The sequence below is a fragment of the Balaenoptera ricei genome, chromosome 13, assembly GCF_028023285.1.
Source record: "Balaenoptera ricei isolate mBalRic1 chromosome 13, mBalRic1.hap2, whole genome shotgun sequence".
Classification (NCBI taxonomy): Eukaryota; Metazoa; Chordata; class Mammalia; order Artiodactyla; family Balaenopteridae; genus Balaenoptera; species Balaenoptera ricei.
In genome coordinates this window covers 77,426,651-77,447,341 of record NC_082651.1, presented here as the reverse complement: position 1 = coordinate 77,447,341, position 20,691 = coordinate 77,426,651, and the positions used below count along the sequence as shown (strand labels likewise).

The 20,691-nt window shown below is 34.6% G+C and overlaps 1 protein-coding gene across 2 annotated transcripts in view; it reads right to left on the bottom strand.

The window, feature by feature from the left end:
- The window catches only part of MEMO1 (mediator of cell motility 1), a 131,086-nt gene that overhangs the window by 10,909 nt on the left and 99,486 nt on the right, over nt 1–20,691 (bottom strand). For both annotated transcript variants that reach the window (XM_059943650.1, XM_059943649.1), the window contains 2 exons: nt 8,861–9,003; nt 602–678 (listed from right to left, as the gene is read on the bottom strand). In XM_059943650.1, the coding sequence (XP_059799633.1) occupies nt 602–678; nt 8,861–9,003 (220 nt within the window). The remainder of the gene's footprint in view (nt 1–601; nt 679–8,860; nt 9,004–20,691) is intronic.

Below are 20,691 nucleotides of genomic sequence, written 5' to 3'. Positions count from 1 at the left end.
GTCTGGTGGAGTTTAAAGACAATTTAGAGACCAAGCCTCTCCAAGTCTCTCATCTTAGAGATGACAAATTGAAGACTAGAAAATTGAAATGATCTATTGAAGGTCAGAGCGAATTAGTGATATATCTGCCAGATTCAACTCCTGGACTAGTTAAGAATACAATAATGCTTTAAAATTCTAATTTAAAACAAATTCAAATTCCATTTAAGAAAAACCCAAATGGCCAAAAAATATAATTAAATACTAAAATAAACTTAGAATTTGCTATGGTTGTTTCTGCTTAACAGTAAGCAATGGAATTAGTATCCTGTTGTCCCTAAAACTAAGACATTCCCCAAATAGTATCTAAAAATCTGTATCTAATTATTCAAGGTGTAATTAATCAAATAAAATTAAGATGAAGGAAATTTCTACTAACAGAACAGGGATTATTTTTATAATCAATATCACATGATTACAAAATATATATTGCACATTTAGTTAAAGATAGGGAAAGAATTATTAGCCCACTGTATATTTTAACATAATAAGTCTTGAATCACTAATCTGAAATTAAAGAAAAAATCTTACAGCAGTAAAACCCCACACCTGAAGGACTTACCATTTTATCTAGATGTTCAATGGATCTATAAATCTCCCCCTGGGATTCATCATAGTAACTGTAACGGAACCTTTGACCTTGAAACAAATATCATGTACAAAATAAAATAGGGAAAAATTAGAAGCTAAAAAGAAAGCAAGCGCTTACCAAATAATTTCAGTTCTCATGGAAGGCAAAGCACAGCTTAAGCCTCTGAGAGAATCATTCCCAAGAGCCCTTGTACATAAAAATAAAAGGCATATTTGGGAAGGTAATAAAGAAATGATATATCACCAGTGTTTCATGATGTTAAAAACTATTTCAAACTGTAAAACCTTAAAGTCATGAGCAATACAAAAGACTATGGAAACAAACAGTTTAAAAGTTAGAAGCATTGTTAAACATATTATATCGGTCTATAATGGAAAGTAAACGCCAAGAATATGATTCAAGAAAATTTGGCTTAAGGAAACTATCTCAATTTAACAAATCAATGAAAGCTTAGCTTTTGTTGTACAAATGCAAAGATTTAATCTCTACTACAGAAAAGAAAGAAAAAAAGTAGGTCAGAGATATATGTGGCTTGTATAATTTTTATGACCTAGATTTTAAAAATTTATCTCATTTTTGCAAAACTTTCTACTTGGAAAAGGATCAATACAAGTGCCTTTAAGTAGGATACACAGAAGTATAAATATAACAAATAGTCCTACTCTGACAATAAAATCTCAACAAAGGTACAAGCACAGGACATTCAATGTTTAGCTATTCTCCAAAGAACAGAGAAGGTAAAATGGAAGAAGCTTAAAAAGAAGGTAGAAAACAAAAGGCTCAGGAAATAAATTTTGCTTCCTACTATAGTCAAAGAAAAGCCAAAAGTTAAACATATTCATAATTAATTACATATTATTATTCAACTGATTATGCTGTATTTCAGATATATCTAAACCTATTTTTCAGCAATGCCTTTATTTCCAAGAACTCATTACTTTTATATTCTTTATTTTTAAAGATTCACCAAAATGCAATTCTGAAGGTATTAGAGTACACTAATCATATACACACATAGTATGCATCTTGTGCTTCAATTTTACAGTGAAGTTCACATATCCAGTTATTATCCTCCCATCTGAGGAGGCGGGTTTCTTTGGCTGGATAATTATGATTTTTAAGTTTTCTGTTTCTCTCACTAAAAGAATCACCTTACAAATAATGAGCCATGTAAAATTATAACACCCTTTTGATGTCCTTTTTTAGAGAAACCACACATCACAGTTCTTAACATTTCATTAACTTGTTGATGCTAATCATCTCTGATGGTCACCTTTCTACAATATACCATATTTCCTTAACTTTCACATATTAACTTTTCACATACATTAACATGCACAGCTACTCAATGTGGCAGTTCTTATTTCCCCGCACCCCCTTCCCAGCGCCACTATTAAATAAATATTGCATCTTACAATTCATGATATCCTATAATCAAGCAATAGGGTTCTGAGACAATTACCTGCATTCTGAATATAACAACCTTTTCTGGTAAACACTGGAGACTACTGCATGTTGCTATAACTATCAGATTCATTACAGTCCTTGCACTAAAAAAATTCTTAAACAGTGACAATTCTATCACTGAGTACCCCTATATTAAATAATTCATCAGACATTTCTTACAAAATTTAAAGTATAGCTTTGTTTTTCTTTAAAGAATATATGTACTTCCTCCTAGCTAACAACAGGAACTATATAATTCACCCTATCTTTCCTATTTGCCAGCTGGCTGCCAGAAGGTTCAAAGCCAAATATAAAGTCTGTCATAATAACTTAGTGATTCAATTCATTGGTACTAAATTTCTACTTCTGTTTCAAAGTTCTTTTGATAAAGCTGCCCCAAATCTTCTGTGAAATGAATAAACAATTAAAAGAATAATCTTAGACAAGAAAATTCTAACACACTGTCACTGTAATAAGAGTAATATCCTTGGACGAAATCAAGATGAATATTCTTTGAACCTGAGCTGCTTCAGGTTTATACTAACACATTCTCTTTTTCTTGCTTCTGGTGATAACTGTCAGTTTTAGTTGTCAATAATCCCTGTGACTGGGACATAACTGTCTTATCTCAAGACTGCTACTCTCAGGTGCAGAGAAAAATGCATGTACTTTGTGACATTTACTATTTGAAAGTCTTTTCTATTTATTTCCAAGTTCAGAGCTGCTGTGTCAAACGGCTGAAGTTGGTCAAACCTGCCTTAATCATAAGTCAAAAGTGTAACTATATTTTAAAACGCGGTCTTGTTCATATGGACCATTTTCAATGTAACTTTCACTTAAAAACTACTTCTGAAGTAAGAGAGAAGTACGTAGAATGTTTAAAGTAAGTTAAAATACTAAATCAACGTGTGATTTAATAAGAATGACAATACACACAGAAAATCAATGAGCAAATGTTTAATATTTTGCTGTCTACTTTTTGCTACTCTTTAGTAGCCACCTCGCATTTAGTAGCTGAAGAACTGAGTAGAAATATTTGATAAGCGTTAAAGGATTTATCAGTTAAGAAGCTAAATTTACACTACTAAGCTACTACACTGAAAAATGTATCCTACTTACGATAGCTCAAATTGTCTTACGATAATTTTTAATTATACAAACATTTCAAAATTACTTTTCAAAATTACTACATTCTGGTCAATATACTTAAAGAAAGCATCTAATTTGAAGTAAATAGTTGCCATCATCCTAGCCTAAATGTATATACATACATATGTATGAATATATGTGTGTGTGCATGTGAGTACACACACATACAAGTTCAGTTAAATACCACTTGGAATTTGAGTTCAAAAGATTTTTTTTGTTTCTAATTATTAAAAAATGAAGTTTATCAAGATTTTACTTAACAAGAAATTAAAAAAAAGACAACCCTAGTGCAATACACTGATCATAAATGCACTTTTAAGTATTTATTGTTCATTTAAAATATATTACGATTTCATGTACCTCATGAGTTTTGTTTTACAATATTTCTAACATTCAGTTAAGCTTATGCATCTAAACTGAACAAATACAGTTGCCTATGTGCCTGGAGAACTGGACTTGTGAACTTTTATATAAGTATGAATAAAGCATATCACATAGTAAGAGAAAATTACTTACCTGAAACTTATCCTTTCAGAAGGTACACTGGGAAAATGGATTCTTTGAGCCCCTGTTTCAACTCCAAGTATGAGCTTTCTAGCTTTAAGAGCCATTGACACTGCCCCTAGGGGCAGCACAAGCTTTGGAACTCCCCTAGTGAGTATGTCAGTAGTTTCTCCAGGTGCCTTCCCTCAGTTCTTTTCAAATTCAAAAGATGAGAGGAAAAATAACCCAAGAAAAAAATCCTGTAAAGCAGAAACCTTACTCTTTGAGGGAAGGAGGGTAGCTCATTTGTGAATCCATTCCAGAGCACGCTTTCTGAGAAAAAGAAATACAGGTAAGTAATTTTCCCATCTCCAAAGGTGACTGGTGATTAATGAGTGGATTCACAGAGTGTGGAGAATAAGCTCCAGGGATGTCTGTTTAACACACAACAATCAACTAATGAGGACAAACATAACAATGAATGGTACAAGAACCAACACTACTTTTGAATTACCTCAAAACAAAAAGTAAAAAAAATATTAAATACCTCAACATTAAGCTATACACTAGATTGCAGAAATAAACATGAGCTTGGAAAGTTGTTCAATAAAGCCCCCAAAAGATCAGTCAGTAAGACAGACTAATCTTTTAATAAACAATTAAAAGAATAGAATAAAACTGGACATATATCCAGTAAAAACTGTACTGTTATACATTTACTTAATCACTTTATGTTTATATGTTAAAACGTTTTCAAATATTTGAGTTGAACCTCACAACAACCTGTGAGATAGACTATTAAACCACAGTACACTAAGGACCTAAACTGGGGACACTCATAATTGACATCACTACCAAAGAAAAAATGTACTTCATAAAGAAAATATTATCTAAGTAGCTCAAATAAGGTAATCATTTTTATAAGCAAAATACTATAGTCCTTTCATTCTGAAGTCTTAGTTATAATGTAAAATTATTGGTTTTATCTCAAACTTGTAAAAAGTCAAAACCCTAAATATGTGAAATCAGTATGTACCAATATTAGAGAAGACAAATGTGAAAGCCTGAATAAGATATATTTCAGGAATTAGCTAACTTACACTCAAACCAATTTAAATATTTAGAAAATAGTAATACCCTCAGACCCAAGAGACTAACAACAGAAAGGAAGAAGAGTATGCATGAATAATCATGTGTTAATATATATTAAACTAGAAATCTGAATAAAGATATAAATTTCATAAATATTGAAGGAGAATGCCAATTTTAATAAGTGGCACATATTTATAAAAAAGAAATTATGTAAGCCTAGACAAATGTAAGTTGATAGATAAAAATCCAAAACTGCTGCAGTGACTGTAGTGTAAACTCTATTCATATTTTAACAAAATAATATAATTTATCATTAACATCTACCAAATAAATTTATTGAAGCTGATTTGAACTTAAAACTACCATTTAAAAAGAAAATTAAATAGAAGCATGAACCCACTTTTAAAGAATCAATTTCTATTAGGTCCAGTTTCATTCAGAAACTTCTTAGAAGTTAACTGAAAGTTATGTTAATGAAAGTTGTCAATAATCTAAATTTGGAAGTATAAAGTTCAGGGTGATCAGGAAAACACAAATATTAACAGTATATATGGAAAAGAGCAAAAATGAAACTCAGGAAAATAGAATAAAAATTCTACTAATTAGAAAAACTAAAACAGGTCCAGACAAAATCCTCTTACATGGAGCCATCCTCTAGGATGTGGAACTTGGTAAGTACACAAAGTATGGGGACAACATTACTTCACCATGGTAAAAGTCAAATACTAGCGGCAAATGTATGCCACTCTTCCTGATAGCAGCAGGGAAGGGGAAAAGAGGTGGGATCATTAAAACGTTACCAGGGAAACATCATCCTATTGGACTCCCTAATGACCAAATAAAAGGCAGGAATTGAAACGCAGGGGGTTGGCGGGGTGATTCAAATGAGGGGATAGAAAGACAGGGCACAATAGAATCTAGGTTCCCAACTCTCCCTTTGCTTCTCTCACCCAAAAAGAAAAATTGAGAGTATTTTAATCTTTCTATTTTTTCTCTCTCTAATATCTCTTTCAAGTCTAATAAGAGCTAAATGGTATCTGAAAGATGAACATCTTTAAAGCAAAATACCCTTAAAAAAAAAGTCATTCTTATAATGGACACTGGCTAACAAATAAGGTTGACAAAGGCAAAATCCTTCCAGTTACACACATATAGGTCTCCTAACTGTCTCTATCATCAAGTTTCTCATTTTATTTTCCACAGAAGCTGGACATTATATTATATAAACAGAAATGACCACTAGAGATGAAAGATGTCATCACTGCCAGTATTCTATTATTCAACAAAAACAAAAAAATTCCACTGTATGTATGTAATTGATCAACTGTACCATAATCAATTAAGTGATTTTTCTTCAAAAACCAGCTATTCAGAAATGTGGAGTGTGTTAAGAGCCTAACTCAATGAAACTTCTAAGATCTCTGAGTACTTGAGAAAATGAATCCTTCCTGTGAAATGATTTAGAATTCAGTGTCATCATTATTTAGTATGGTAAGATCAATCTGCACAGCATCTTTAAAACAAGAAGAAGAAACTACTAAGTATTATTGTCCTGAGAGAAAGCTAGATTTTTGAGATGGAAATATACCCCTCATTAATTTAGGAAAGATGACCAATGCCACTAAAGCATGAATTTGAAAAATATGAAACAATTTCTAAGTAACCACAGTTTAACCCATAACTAGCCAATGATTCATATTATTTCAACAGGCATATAAAATAGAAAATGAAGCTTATTTTACAAAAATGACAGTTTCTATTACTATCGTAGAAAGGAGTCTAACAATTTTGGAATAGTGTCCATGTAACTCTTTCCACTTACTCCCAAACCTCCATCAAATTTCCTAACAAGAATTAGTACAGTGCTTTCCATAAGTACAAAGTAAGCACTTAATGAATATTGTTAGTGATAGTGATACTGAAAAAATAAACACTTGGAAAAGTTCCATTACTTAATCACCAAATGTAAATATAAATATGTTTTAGTCTCTAGATGATTCCCATAGCTAACATTTATCAACCTCTGGAAATTTTGAGTTCTTTTTTGTAATTATCACCAAAAAATTCTATCTTGCAATTTAAATTCCAAAATTTTCAAGAAATCAGGAGATCAAATGGCCTAAATAATTTTCTGAGGACCTAGATAGAATATAAGACAAAATTCATCTTTTTCTCTCAACATTCTACTTAAATATAGTAGTGGCTTAGGATTTGCTTTATAATCATCAATGAGGTAAAAAGAATGAGTCCACATAAAAGAGCAATATTAAAACATCTACTCATGTATTATGTGGATTTATGCTGTGGTTGTACGTGCTGCCAACCTTGAGGGAGGGCCCTGAAGAACACTATCAGGGGAGCGAATTATTTAAATCATAAAAGTGATTTTAAATGATTCATAAGAGCCTTAATTAAAAGTGAAGAGGGAGGGGACACATGCTTCAGGAACTTTTAATTTCTAAAACATGCTTTATTATCAACACAAATTCATAATACTAAGTAAAATAACCTTTTTTTAATCATGATACTCCCTAGTTTTATTACTAAACTTCAAAGTTCCCAAGAAAAGAACTCTTTCAAGCATCTACCTACTCAGATCTAAGTAATATACTTATATCCATAAAAAATAACTTCTGCCAAAGGTAGCAAACCAACTAGCAAATAGATTCGTCATTAAAGAACCCTGAGAGCCTCTTAAGGAGTTTGACAAGGTAGCAGAGCTACATGCATACCCTAATCCAGGGCTTCCAACCTGAGCACTATCAACATTTGGAGCAGGATAATGCTTTGATGTGGGGGGCTGTCCTGTGCATTGTAGGATGTTTATTTAACAGCTTTCCTGGACTCTACTCCTTAGATGCCAATAGCATCCCCACCTCCTTCCCCACCCCAGCTGTGATGACCAAAAATGTCTCTAGGCATTTCCAAATGTCTCCTGGGGGGACAGTCAGCCCCAGCTGAGAAATCAGTGCCTTAAACAGAAATACTTATCTATACCATTAGGGAGGATGGTTCTCTTGAACCGAAATCTCAAGGCCATGCATAGTGCAGCATGAGGTAAGAGAAGAAGAAACCAGCCTATCCAGGCCTGATAAATGTTGAATCAACTCCGGCAATCAATGATAAGACATGTAAAAGCCAGGGCTCCCTATATCTCATTAAGGATGTTTTTCTGGCCATTCTGTATCTGAAAATTTATGGTGTTGTGCCTTATGTTTTTACTATAATCAAAGAAATAACTGAAGAATGAACAGATAATGGCATCCTTAAACCGTTAAAATAAATGAGTCAAAGAGATGTCCTAAAAGGAATAGGATTCAGAAATATTCTACAACAGTAATGGATAAATGAGAACAAATTGTATCCAAAGAATTCAAAAAACAAAATTTACTAAACAAGGCATCCATAAATGTCTCACTTCCTTTATGATCTATTCACTGTGAAGCTTCCTTATTCTTTTAATTCACAATAATAACAAAAATCTCTTAGGAGTCCTTACCCTTATGAACCATTACCAATTTAGACCACAGTGCTAATAGCTAACATGTTACAACCTTTGGAGGGTAGCTCTAAACTGATGGCAACTATGGGCAAAAATTAAGCACCAAAGGAAAAAAAAGAAAGAAGAAAAGACTAATTACAAAAAAGGAAATGTGGGAAAGGACTTGCATAGCACACAGTGCTCTTCTACGGTCTAAAGAACATTTGTTTTATCCACCAAAAATTTAACTTCAGAGAATCTATCCCACAACTCTACCTGGAAATGGGGTTAAAAAAATCTTAACTCCCACTAACCTAAGTGTCTAAGCAAGGATGCCCTCACAGTGTGAATCCAATTATACCAGTCGCCTTTGGAAATGTATCCATAATCCCCTATTACAATCTCATCCTTTTTAAATGACCAAAAGACTTTTTTTATTCACCTTTAAACATTGTTGCTAAAAGTAAAACTTTCCAGGGAAAGTGACAAAGAACTGAAAATCAGAGCTTAGAATGAAAAGATACCTTTAACCACAAGTGCATAATATCTACCATGAAATGTTAAAATCTAGAACTTACCCCAATGGCAGAAATCAGAAGAAACCACAAAGAGATTACTAGGATCCGCTAGATATTTACTGAAGAGTTTTCCGAATTCCTGTTCTTTTGACTCACTCAGAGCTCCAACCAATACAGGAATAATGGTAAACTCATCCTTATGGCTTAAAGAAAACAGAAAAAAAAAAAAAAAAAAAAAAAAAAAGTCATTTAAGAAATATAAGAATAAAAATAGTTTTCCAATGTGTTGGCACTAAAAAGTGGAACATTTATTAATAATGGAATGGATAATATACATAATATTGCTGAATTCTTAAAATCTATAATGTTTAAAGAAAACCGTTTAAAAATATGAGGTACAGAATACTAAAAATATCTATTTAAATTACAGAAATGTACAATACTTCTTTAGGTAAACAAAGCTATTTTACTACTAATAATATCCTCTAATATAAAAATAAGCCCATCAAACCAACACCAAGTCAAGTCTTCTCAACTACCCATAAAAGCTACAATCATCTCTGCCCAATGCTTCTGTAATTTTAAAAGAGTATTAAATTCTTCCTCACTTATTTTAATTCTATCCGATTATAAATACCACCATTTCTGGCACTTGTTCTATAAACCTGCCAAGTGAGACCTACAAAACTTATCTTGGCTCCCGTAAGATTCACCAAATGCACCTTACTCCTATACTAATAAACAGATACAGGACAGTCTGAAGATACAACTCAAATTTCACTGGCATCTAGGGTGGACATAGAATTCAAGGAAATAGATATTAATTTCTAGCAGCAAGAAAAAGACGCCACGCCCATCCACAATGTTTATGGCATATCCACAAGTCCCTTTTTCACTCTATAGATTGAAAGATTTATGGAAAAGGAACAGAGCAGATTAATTAAGAATAACTGTGACGGGCTACAGAAACAGACCTTTAAAATTTTTCATTGTAGTGAAATTTTGTTTACATATATTCAATATTATTTATATTCTAAAGGATCCCAGATTTGGAATTTTAGAAGTATGAATCATGTTTGTCTGACTTGTTCTAAACAGGACTTCAAAAAAAATCATTGTAATAAATGCTTTTTAATATGATAATCCGGCACTTAATTGATGTAGGACAAACAGAATTCATAAAAGGGTCTGTAAAAATACTAGGTTTAAGTATTACCAAAATAAATGTTAGCTCAGCTTCATAAAGCTAAATTCAGGGCACCCAAGCGCCTCCCCCAAAAAGGCCCCCTTACCCTTGTCAATTGCGAAATAAACAGATCATACAGATCTCCAGTCCCTCTGCAATGCAGGGGCTTCTTGGGCAGAATCTGCATCTATGGAGTAAGAAAAAAAGAGGAAGCTGGCAGAGGAAGCTGCCATGGGATATCTCTTTCTCTGATTCTTACCACTTTGCTTAACAACTGCATGAACGAATAGGGGCTCTTCAGTAAGTTAAGAGTGATTATCATATGAAAGAAAAGAATTTGAGCTCTAGTAAAAATTCAAGAAGATTGTTATGAATTGTTCTAACTTCAAGTACTACCTACATAAATAAATACACTAAGATCATTAAAGAGTCTGCAAGTAATTATGACATAGTAGGGAAGCAGTTATATAGAGTATAAAAAACAAGAAGTCAGAAGAAATGGGCTCAAGTACTATCTCTATCACATACAAATAAATGTTGAGAGCATAGGTAAGTTACCAACCTAAAAATTTATATTATTTGTAAAATGATCATAATTACAATACCCTTTTCATAAAACTGTTACGAAGTAAGGAATACTACAAGAAAAGTACTTTGTCAACAACAGTTGCTTCACTCTGAGCAAACAACACGTCTCCTCTCCATAACAGCCGCCAAACTATTCAATTAACCTGTCTGAACTATCTATACAGAGGTAAAAGTCTAATACTACTTAGAAATCTAAGCTCTGAATCAAGATTCATCCATCCACCTCTTTGTTATTTCTCTTTTTAAAAAATTGCTTGTTGTTCTCTATCCCCACAAAGCATGACTTAGAGAAAAGAGCATTTGGCTTTGAAATGTAATATTCCTAGGTTTTAGAATCCAAGCTGTGAAGCTGGTCTTCCCTAGTGAAGGAGTATAAAATCTCGCCCTCAAATAACAATTATAAAACTGTCAAAAAAACCAACCATTTTGTGCTCTGGACATCAACCAAGGGCGAAAAACACAGTGAGAAGAGTTTATTCATGAAAAATAAACTGATTTCTTGGGAAGAACAGTGGAAGTCTGGCATCTTACCAGGAACTGACTCTATCTCCCTCCCCTGCTCCACCAACATTATGGTGAAAGCAAGGTGAGATTGCCTGTGAAAACCAGCAGCTTCACCGCTGAAGGAAGCTGACTTTGATTTGGAGTAGAGAGCAGAATACCCACACCCAGCAAGAAACAGAAAATCCTGCAGCTTTTGTAGCCTGAAATTACCATATCATTTGAGGCAAGCCACAAACCTGAGGACTACCTAGAAATCTAACAGGGAGGTCTGGGAAAGGAGAGACCCATATAGGGACTGAATAAATTCATATATTCTGAGGAGATGCCCTGATGGTGCCCTGGCTGAACAGGAGGCAGCACATGTGTGCAGGGGAGGTCCATAAGGCCCTAAGCTCTCGCCAAATGCCAGGTAATTGGGAGGGTGAGAGCAAGCACAAGGGTAAGTGGAGACCTGAGAGACACCAAGCTCTTACACATCCCTGGCTGACTGGAAACCTCCACACATGCACAGGGAGACCAGAGAAGATCCAACAGAAAGCAAAAGGAGGCAAACTTGAAAATTTCATATGTGCTCGCCAAAACATACACAATCCAGCAGCAGAGGGTGAAAGGTATACAGCCTCAACATGTTTAAGCACAACCTCCAAACAAACAGTAGCTAGGCACTAAGCAGTGCAGATACAGGGGTGAACTCTAGAAAGCCAGGGTAAAAAATATAAATAAGAATTTTTTAAAAGCTAAGGAGATATATCAGTAGCCAAATACTGTGAGAGAGACAAATTCCACATATAGAGTCCACGAAAGTTACTTTTAAAAAAATTAATGAATGAAACAACCACCACCACCATCACTACCACCTGCAGAAAAAAATTAATAAAATCAGAATAAAGTTGCTATAAAAAATGGGCAGAAGACCTAAACAGACATTTCTCCAAAGAAGACATACAGATGGTCAAGAGGCACATGAAAAGATGTTCAACATTACTAATTATTAGAAAAATGCAAATCAAAACTACAAAGAGATATCATCTCACACCAGTCAAAATGGTTATCATCAAAAAATCCACAAACAATAAATGCTGGAGAGGGTGTGGAGAGAAGGGAACCCTCCTACACTGTTGTGGGAATGTAAATTGGTACAGCCACTATGGAGAACAATATGGAGGTTCCTTAAAAAACTAAAATAGAGCTAGCATATGATCCTGCAATCCCACTCCTGGGCATATACCCAGAGAAAAACATGGTCCGAAAGGATACATGCTCCCCAATGTTCACTGGAGCACTGTTTACAATAGCTAAGACATGGAAGCAACCTAACTGTCCATCAACAGAGGAATGGATAAAGGGTTGGTACGTATATACAATGGAATATTACTCAGCCATTAAAAAGAATGAAATAATGTCATTTGCAGCAACATGGATGGACCCAGAGATTGTCATATTGAGGGAAGTAAGTCAGACAGAGGAAGAGAAATATTGTATGATGCCGCTTATATGTGGAATCTAAAAAGAAATGGTACAAATGAACTTATTTACAAAACAGAAACAGACTCACAGACTTAGAGAACAAACTTATGATTACCAGGGGGAAAGGGTAGAGGGGAGGGATAGTTAGGGAGTTTGGGACTGACATTACACACTGCTATATTTAAAATGGATAACCAACAAGGACCTACTGTATAGCACAGGGAACTCTGCTCAATATTATGTAACAACCTAAATGGGAAAAGTATTTGAAAAAGAATAGATACATGTATATGTATAACTGAATCACTCTGCTGTACACCTGAAACTATCACAACATTGTTAATTGACTATAATATAAAATAAAAAGTTTAAAAAAAAAAGAATAAAGTTGCTATAATATACTATTGGATTGGCTAAAAAGTTCATTCCGGTTTTTCTGTAAGATCTTATGGAAAAACACAAACAAACTTTTTGGCCAACCCAATACATAAAAAGTCCAGTTTCAAGAAAAAAATTGTGAGCCAAAGAAAAAGGAACCTGTGACCCACTCTTGGGGGTAGGGTGGGGGTGGGGTGGAAGTAGAAGCTGTATCCAAATGGGACCGGATATTAGATTTAGCAGACAAAAGATTTTAAAAGTTATTATAAATATGTTCAAAGAAATAAAGGAAACTATGCTTAATATATACAACATCAAACATACGAGGATGCACACAATGGGAATCCCAGAAAAGTTACAGTAAAAGTATTAGAAAAAAATAATGGCTGAAAACTTTCCCAATTTCATGAAAAACATTAATCTACAGATCAAAAAAAAACTCCACACCCAAAGTAGGTAAGTATAAAGAGATCCCCTACCTAGGTACAACATAATGAAACTGATGAAAATCAAAGACAAAGAGAAAATCTTGAAAGCAGCAAAAAGAAAATGACTCATTACTTACAGGATAGACTTTTCAACAAATGGTACTGGGATAATTGCGTATCCATAGGAAAAAAGTGAACTCAGACCTTTACCTCATACCATACACAAACTGGATAATAGCCACAACTATAAGCTAAAACCGTAACACATCTAGAACTGGGTTCAGCAAACATCTTTTGAAATGGGCCATACTGTAGGTTTTCTGGGCCATACAATATCTGTAGAAACTACTCAACTGTCACTGTAAAGAGAAAGCAGCCACAGTCATTAGGTAAATGAATGGGTGTGACTACGTTCCGATAAAACATTACAATAACAAGCTGTGGGCCAGATATGGTCTGCAGAACACACTCAAGAAGAGAAAATCTATGTGACCCTGGATTCAAAAGCAGAATCCATACAAGAAAAAAAAAAAAGATAAGAATTCATCAAGAATGTTTGCTCTTCAACAGACACCATTAAGAAAACAAACAGACAAGCCATACAACGGGAGGAAATCTTTGCATATCATATATATGAACAAAAAACCTGTGTCCAGAATATATAAAATCTTGTAACTCAGTAAAAAGATAAATTATCAAATTAAAACTAGGGCAAAATATATGAATAGACATTTGACAAAAGAAGATACATGAATGACTAATAATCATATGAAAAGTTGCTCAACTTCATAAGTCACTGGAGAGATGCAAATTAACAGCACAATGAGGTTACACTACACATCTGTCAGAATGGTTGTAATAAAAAGACTGACAATAACAGGTACTGGCCAGAACGTGGAGAAACAGAACCCTCATGCATTGTTTCTGGAATATAAGACAGTGCCATCACTTTGAAAAACAGTTTGGCAGTTTCTAAAAGAGTTAAAACACAGACTTATCATATGACTCAGCAATTCCATTTCCAAGTAACTATTCAAGAGAAATGAAAACATATGTTCACATAAAGACTTGTACAAGAATGTTTATATCATTATTCCTAATAGCCAAAAATGAAAATGATCCAAATGTCCATCAACTGGTGAATGGTTAAACAAAATGTGGCATATTCATACAATGAAATAACTACTTGGCAATAAAAAGAATGAACCATGGATACATACCGCAACATGGATGAATCTCAAAAACAGTATGCTAAGTGAAAAAGGACAGACACAAAAGACTATATTTTGTATGATTCCATTTATTTAAAATTTCCAAAAAATACAAATCTATAGAGAAAGAAAGAAGGTAAATGGTTGCCTGAGATTGAGAATGGGAGCAAGAATTGCCCTCAAATGGACACAAGGTTTCTTTTTTGGGTGATAAAAATGTTGTTTTAGGGCTTCCCTGATGGTGCAGTGGTTAAGAATCTGCCTGCCAATGCAGGAGACACGGGTTCGAGCCCTGGTCCGGGAAGATCCCACATGCCGCGGAGCAACTAAGCCCGTGCACCACAACTACTGAGCCTGTGCTCTAGAGCCCACGAGCCACAACTACTGAAGCCTGCACGCCTAGAGCACGTACTCCGCAACAAAAGAAGCCACTGCAATGAGAAGCCTGCGCACCACAACGAAGAGTAGCCCCCGCTCGCCGCAACTAGAGAAAGCCCCCGCACAGCAACGAAGACCCGACACAGCCAATACATACACACATACATACATATATACATAAATAAATAAAATTTTTAAAAGAATGTTGTTTTAAAACTAGATTGTGAGATGTCTGCACAATCTATAAATTTATCAGAAATCAGTCAGCTATAATTTTATGTGGATGAGTTTTACAAGATATAACTCATACTTCAAACTTCAATAAAACTGTTAAAAAAAGAAGAAGAAAGAAAATCCATCTTTGCCAATTGCAAACTGTGCTACTTGCACCAGGTTACTTAACCTATCCTAAGCCTCAACTGTCATCAGTAAAAACAGAGTTAATAAAATCTACCTTGCAAAACTCTTGTGAGCACTTTAGTACTGTAGATGAAAGTTTTATCCCTTCTTTTTCTGTCCTATACCTTAACCCGTGCTGCAGAAAATTACTATATCCAAGATGTGTAACAAACAAGAATTGAAATCCCAGAACCAATAGTGAAGCACTCTCTTTAAAAACAAACAATATGGGCTTCCCTGGTGGTGCAGTGGTTAAGAATCTGCCTGCCAATGCAGGGGACATGGGTTCAAGCCCTGCTCCAGGAAGATCCCACATGCCACGGAGCAGCTAGGCCCGTGCACCACAACTACTGAGCCTGCACTCTAGAGCCTGTGCACCACAACTACTGAGCCCACGTGCCTCAACCACTGAAACCCACGCACCTAGAGCCTGTGCCCTGCAACAAGACAATCCACCACAATGAGAAGCCCACGCACTGCAACGAAGAGTAGCCCCCGCTCGCCACAACTAAAGAAGGCCCGCGCGCAGCAACAAAGACCCAATGCAGCCATAAATAAATAAATAAATAAATAAATAAAATTCTTTAAAAAACAAACAAAAAACCAAACAAACAATATCGGGACTTCCCTGGTGGTCCAGTGGCTAAGACTCCGCGCTCCCAATGCAGGGGGCCCGGGTTCGATCGCTGGTCAGGGAACTAGATCCCACATGCCGCAACTAAAGATCCTGCATGCCACAACTAAAAGGTCCCACGTGCCGCAACTAAAAGATCCCACGTGCTGGAACAAAGACCCCACGTGCCGCAACTAAGACCCAGTGCAGCCAAATAAATAAATAAATAAATATTTTTTTTAAAAAACAATATCACCGTATCACCAATGCTCTTAATGGTACACAGCACAAAAAGTCTAAATTCTAATGTAAAAATTCTAACATAAAAATGTGAATTTGTAGCTAACATAGTTCTACAGTTAATGCTATAGTTAATAACACTATTGAATATTCGAAACTTGCTAAGAGTAGATCTTAAAAGTCCTCATCAGAAGGAAAAAATGTCAACTCTAATATGAATATTCTAAGTGATAAGAAAACAATTTAAATGGCAGTGTTTTTACTTAATTAGTGGTATATAAGTAACTGAAATCTTAAAATTGATGACATTTTAAACTAGATGAAATACTGTATACAAATAGTTATTTGCTTATTCTTTCTATGGCATTAATCTGAATATTTCTCCCCTGAACAACACTGATGAACATGAGAATTTTCTTTTCTATACAAATTGTTCCAACTTCCCAAAGATTTCAGAAGCAGTCCAGAGCTTCTCAGGTGAGAATTTAAAAAAATCATAGGTACTTCCCTGGTGGCGCAGTGGTTAAGACTCCGTGTTCCCAATGCAGGGGGCCCAGGTTTGATCCCTGGTGGGGGAACTAGATCCCACACGCATGCTGCAACTAAGAGTTTGCATGCCACAACTAAGGAGCTGGCAAGCCACAACTAAGGACCTGCCTGCTGCAACTAAGACCCAGTGCAACCAAATAAATAAATAAATAATAACTAAGTCAGTCAGAAGAAAAATTATTCTTATCCCTAAGGTGCTGAGGCTGTTGCCACAATAATATCACTATATAATTTACTCTCCTCTCCTCTTTTAGACAGAAAATATTCATAGGGAAAAAAGAGGACAAAACATATGTAAATACAAAAAATCTTTACTCTGATAAAAATAAAATACATCCCAATCTTCTCAAATGTCTTATGCTATCTCTTGCTCATCCTTTTCATGGTCATAGAAACTAAAATTATTCCATTACGACCAACAAAGAATTTGTACTTATTATTCCAGAGATTCTCCATGTTCTATCTATAATTCTAAAAAATGCTCTCTTCCGGATACAGGTAATACTCAAAAGGAAACTTCTATGTTCATGAAAAAGTGAAACTGGGGAAGGGGAAGAAAAGGGAAAAGGGAGAAGGTAAACTAGCTGTCAATGACAACTAAAATTACCATTTAAGTCATTATAAACCTTTACTGTTGGATCAGGTAAGTGAATCTAATGAGATTATCAAAACTAATTTCAAAGGTTATATCTTTCTGAATTTCCATTCCAGTAGGAATACTGATTAGAAAGGCTTTACAAGAGCAGGCATATTTCAGGTACCAGAGAATCGTACTAAACTCTGTTTTGGAAACTCAACCATTTGAAGCAAGAGTCCTATGATAAATTGGCCCAAGTCTGCTGTCAGAATTATAGAGACATTCTAGTATTTTGAGAGAAACAAGTCAACATTTCCATGCCCTATGCTCTCCTAAAATTACACCCGGGTTTACACCTAAAACTTAACAGCTTTACCATCTCTGATAATTGTATACTCTTAGGCCTTAAACTTATCTTAAAATTATCTTACTCTCCCACATAGAAATATTTACCAAGTTTTGCTCATTCTAACCTTTAAATGTCTCCCATAATCTGCTCAGTCTGCTACCTTATCCACCACTACCTTAGTTCAAAGCCCCCGTGATTTCTAAACTATTTCTACCAACCTCTTCCAATTCTAATCCATCCTTCACAGTACCATCACGCCATCAAAGAGTAATACTCTTATAGTCAAGTTCCAATCATCTCCCTCTTTTGCTGAGGAACTTTTACTAGCTCTATACCAATCATGGAATGAAATACAAATATCTTAAAATGACATTCAATGCCCTTCATAATCCTGTCCCAACCTACTTTCCAACTTTCTAATCCTGGCCCTCTTACTCTACACCTCTACAAAGTTACCTATTCAAATGTCTCCAGTCCCACATTGGTATCATATATGTGTGAAAAGTCGGATAAGGTATAAGATAACAGGAAGTGGCAGGACCAATATCCAACTAAAAACATTCATATCTGTGAAAAAACTTTTTCTAACTATGCAGGCCAAACAAAAAACATCTACAGACAGACCTCAGTTACTAGCTCGGCCTTCTGCAACTCCTGCAAGCTAAGTCGAATAATTTTCTGTTCTTAAAATAAGCCCTGGGCTTTCTTACTCCTATACTTTGTATTTACAGTACTCCCTTTCCCTCAAAAATTCTGCCCCATTCTGTGAAAATTATAGCCATCCTCAAAGTCCACTCAAATATCACCTTCTCTACAAAGCCTTCTGTGCCCCCCTAACTCAGCTATCACCTACATCCCCCTTTTCTGTTCCTATAAACTCTTCAATCGTACTTATTACATTTTGAATTATATTACATTATCTTATATTATATTACAGTTATCTCTCCTACTAGACTATATGCTGAGGAAACACACAATATTAACTTATTTTGTATCACCTATCATTCCTTGCACAATTAGGCAACTCTACTAATACCAGAAAAATTCAGATTAACCAAAATTTTTAAATTTTGAGAGTAAATGTCATCTTAAAAACAATCAAATCTTTACATCAATAACTAGTAAAACTGAAGGGGGGGGAGTTACGATTATGGGCCAAAATGACTTTTGTTTACTAGCCTACTTAATTACTCCCCATGAATAAAATACATTATTCTTAATCTGCGATTAACAGAAACATTGGAAAAGGAGCCTCTTGTGTATTCCTGTGAAGGTGACAAAGGTAAAGGAAAAGAAATCCTTTTTCCAACCCAAAATAGCAAGTTTTAAATAATAAAATCACGGACTTCCCTGGTGGTCCAGTGGTTAAGAATCCGCCTTCCAATGCAGGGGAAGTGGGTTCGATCCCTGGTTGGGGAACTAAGATCCCACATGCTGCGGGGCAACTAAACCTGAGCGCCGCACTACTGAGCCCGTGTGCTCTGGAGCCCACGCGCCACATCTAGAGAAGAACCCGCGCGCCACTACTAAGACCCAATACAGCCAAATAAATAAATAAATATTTTAAAATAAATAAAATAAAATCAGAGCTATAAACTGCTAAAAAGTCCTTCTGAGACAAGGAAAATGATATAGGTCATAAACTCATATTGACATAAAAGAAAGGAAGCACATTAGAGAGGGATAAAAGAATGTAAAATAACATCTTTCATTTATTTCATTTTATTTTTCTTATCTTAATTGATCTAACAGATAACAATTGTTCAAAATAATTATAGCAATAATGTGTTTGGTAATTATAGCTTATTATGAATGATAACAATGTTATAAGGGACAGGAAGGAGAAATCGGGAATACTCTGTTATAAGATACTTGCACTACATGAATCAGTACAGTGTTACTTGAAAGTACACTTGCATCAGTTGCAAATGTATGTTGCAAACTTTAAAGCAACCACTAAACAAAGTAAAAAGAAGTATAATCAATATACAAAGAGAGAAAAGAAAATGAACTCATATTAAATGCTCAATTAAAACCTGAGCAAGAAGAAAAAGAGGGGAAGACAAAAAAGAAATAAAGAACAAGGGCAATGAACAGAAAATGGTAACAAATATAACAGATATTAATCCAAGTATATCAATAATCTCTTAAGAGGTGAATGGATACACTGTGATACACCCATAAAACGGACTATTATTCAACATAAAGAAAAATAAGCTACCAAGCCGTAAAAAGACATGAAGGAATCTTGAAAATATATTACTAAGTTAAAGAAGCCAACCTGAAAAGGCTACATACTGCATGATTCCAACTACATGATATTCTAGAAACTATATGACTATGAAGACAGTAAAAAGATCAGCAGTTACCAGGGGTTGGATGGAGGTAGAGAGGGGGGAGAAGACGAATAGGTAAAGCATGGGGGATTTTTAGGGCAGTAAAACTATTTTAACTGGTACTATAATGGTAGATACATGACATGAGGCACTTGGCAAAACCAATAAACTATATAACACAAAGAATGAACCCTAATTAAACTATGAACTTCAGTTAATAATCATGTATCAATATTGGTTCATCAATTATCACAAATGTATTATACTAGTATAAGATGTTACAAATAGAAAAAATGTTTAGTTAATAGTAATTAATACCATACAAGGCATCTGACAGTATTCTCACTCAGGGAACCCAAAAATATAATTAATACAAATAAACACAAGAATTACAAGAATTAGGTTTAACAATCTGGATAAACTATACAAAATCAAGATTTTCTAAATATATATAATGGTATAAGTACTAAGTTACCAAATCCTAACCATGGTGAATTTCTAAGATTGGCTAGAACCTAAAACATAAGATGAAACAGATTTAAATACACGGTACTGTGCTTTCAAGTTGTCCATGTTCCAAAATATTAGTAGTAACAAAAAGCATTATATGGCTAAAAAGATAATAATGATATTTTTAGAGTGAACATGAACATTTTTATAGGGTCATATTTCTCAAACACTTTGAAAG